Source organism: Chaetura pelagica, unplaced genomic scaffold, assembly GCF_000747805.2.
Source record: "Chaetura pelagica isolate M959 unplaced genomic scaffold, ChaPel_1.0 scaffold336, whole genome shotgun sequence".
Lineage (NCBI taxonomy): Eukaryota > Metazoa > Chordata > Aves > Apodiformes > Apodidae > Chaetura > Chaetura pelagica.
Genome location: NW_009953652.1, coordinates 2,773,311 through 2,774,575, shown reverse-complemented (window position 1 = coordinate 2,774,575; position 1,265 = coordinate 2,773,311). Strand labels below are relative to the sequence as shown.

Here is a 1,265-nt window from a genome sequence, read left to right as displayed (position 1 = left end):
CTTCTAAATCTGGTTTCTGATAAAAGAAAGCACCAACTATGGGAAGCTCTAAGAGATGAAAGATCACTGCTGTTCTCTATATTAATCCCACATCTCCTCAGCTGACAGTTTTGGCACGATTGTGTACTGCCGATGAGAAAATATCCATCTCAACAAAGGACCATCTGCTGCTTCAAAGCAGAGCTGTAATAGGTCATGGGGGTGCATGATGACAGCAGCAACAAGACAATAATATCTGGACTCACCACGCCAGCCTCTGGATTTCTCTTCCTCCCATTACTAAAGGTGGAGGCTAAGGTTGAAGAGCAGCTTTCATCATACAGAGCTGTCCGTCCATCGTTTATGGCAGAATTGATAGAGATTGTCCACATGCTCGAGGCATAACCATCACAGTTACAGTCATCATAGCTGCCTCCATCTCCAGAGGCCCAGACATAGATGCTTCCTTTGCCACCTCGGCCCTGTAAAAGGGAAAAATCGACCCTCCTGCGTTAAACTGCCAACAGGTCATAGCAGCTACTTTAAATTGCACATGTAATTGTAAAGCTAAGCATCTATAAAAGAGAAAACTGGTCCAAAGAAAATATACATCAAAATTAAACTGAAATAACATGGACTTCTGCAGGCTATTAAATCCAGTTACCTGGCAGCCACAGCCAGTTCTGCAACCCTGTGTACACAGAGTACTTCCATTTATCTTCTGCTTTGCTTGACACCTTGAAGGCTCCTGTGCCAGATGCTACAACATTTTATGGATTCATTAGCATTTATATCAAGGTCTAAGTGGTACGAGGAAAGCATTCTTTTAAAAGGGACATAGGCCATCTCACACACTGAGTTTGTAAGATCCAATTAGGTTCAGGCAATGGCTAAAAAACCCTGTAAAACTGGCACCTTTTTCTCTCAATAGACTTTTCTCCAAAGGTATCGCTGACTCAGAGCTGTTTTTCTGACAAAATAGCTTCTACCAGCAGAACAATGAAGTTATGTGACCATATGAATCATCTACAGAAAGATGGTCTACCAATTACACTGAAAAGGCGAGAGATTGAGGGGAGAGATTGAAGCTGAAGGGCAGCTGTAAAGGCTTCTCATTAGTCAAAGGAAAGAAATCTGTACCCTCTCCTCATCTTGCAGACAGGCAAGGAGCTGGAAGGCATCAACTCAGCTCCTTCTTCTCAGCCCTCTAAGAAAGAGGTACGGGCTGCCTGGAAGAGGGTTTGACCAGAGAACCCTGACACTGAGGGAAAGATCAGTGCTGCTGA

At 43.7% G+C, this 1,265-nt stretch overlaps 1 protein-coding gene across 1 annotated transcript in view; it reads right to left on the bottom strand.

The window, feature by feature from the left end:
* Positions 1 to 1,265, bottom strand: part of PCSK2 (proprotein convertase subtilisin/kexin type 2) — a 203,112-nt gene that overhangs the window by 9,587 nt on the left and 192,260 nt on the right. The window contains exon 10 of the mRNA XM_010000193.1: positions 246 to 461. Coding sequence (XP_009998495.1) covers positions 246 to 461 — 216 coding nt within the window. The remainder of the gene's footprint in view (positions 1 to 245; positions 462 to 1,265) is intronic.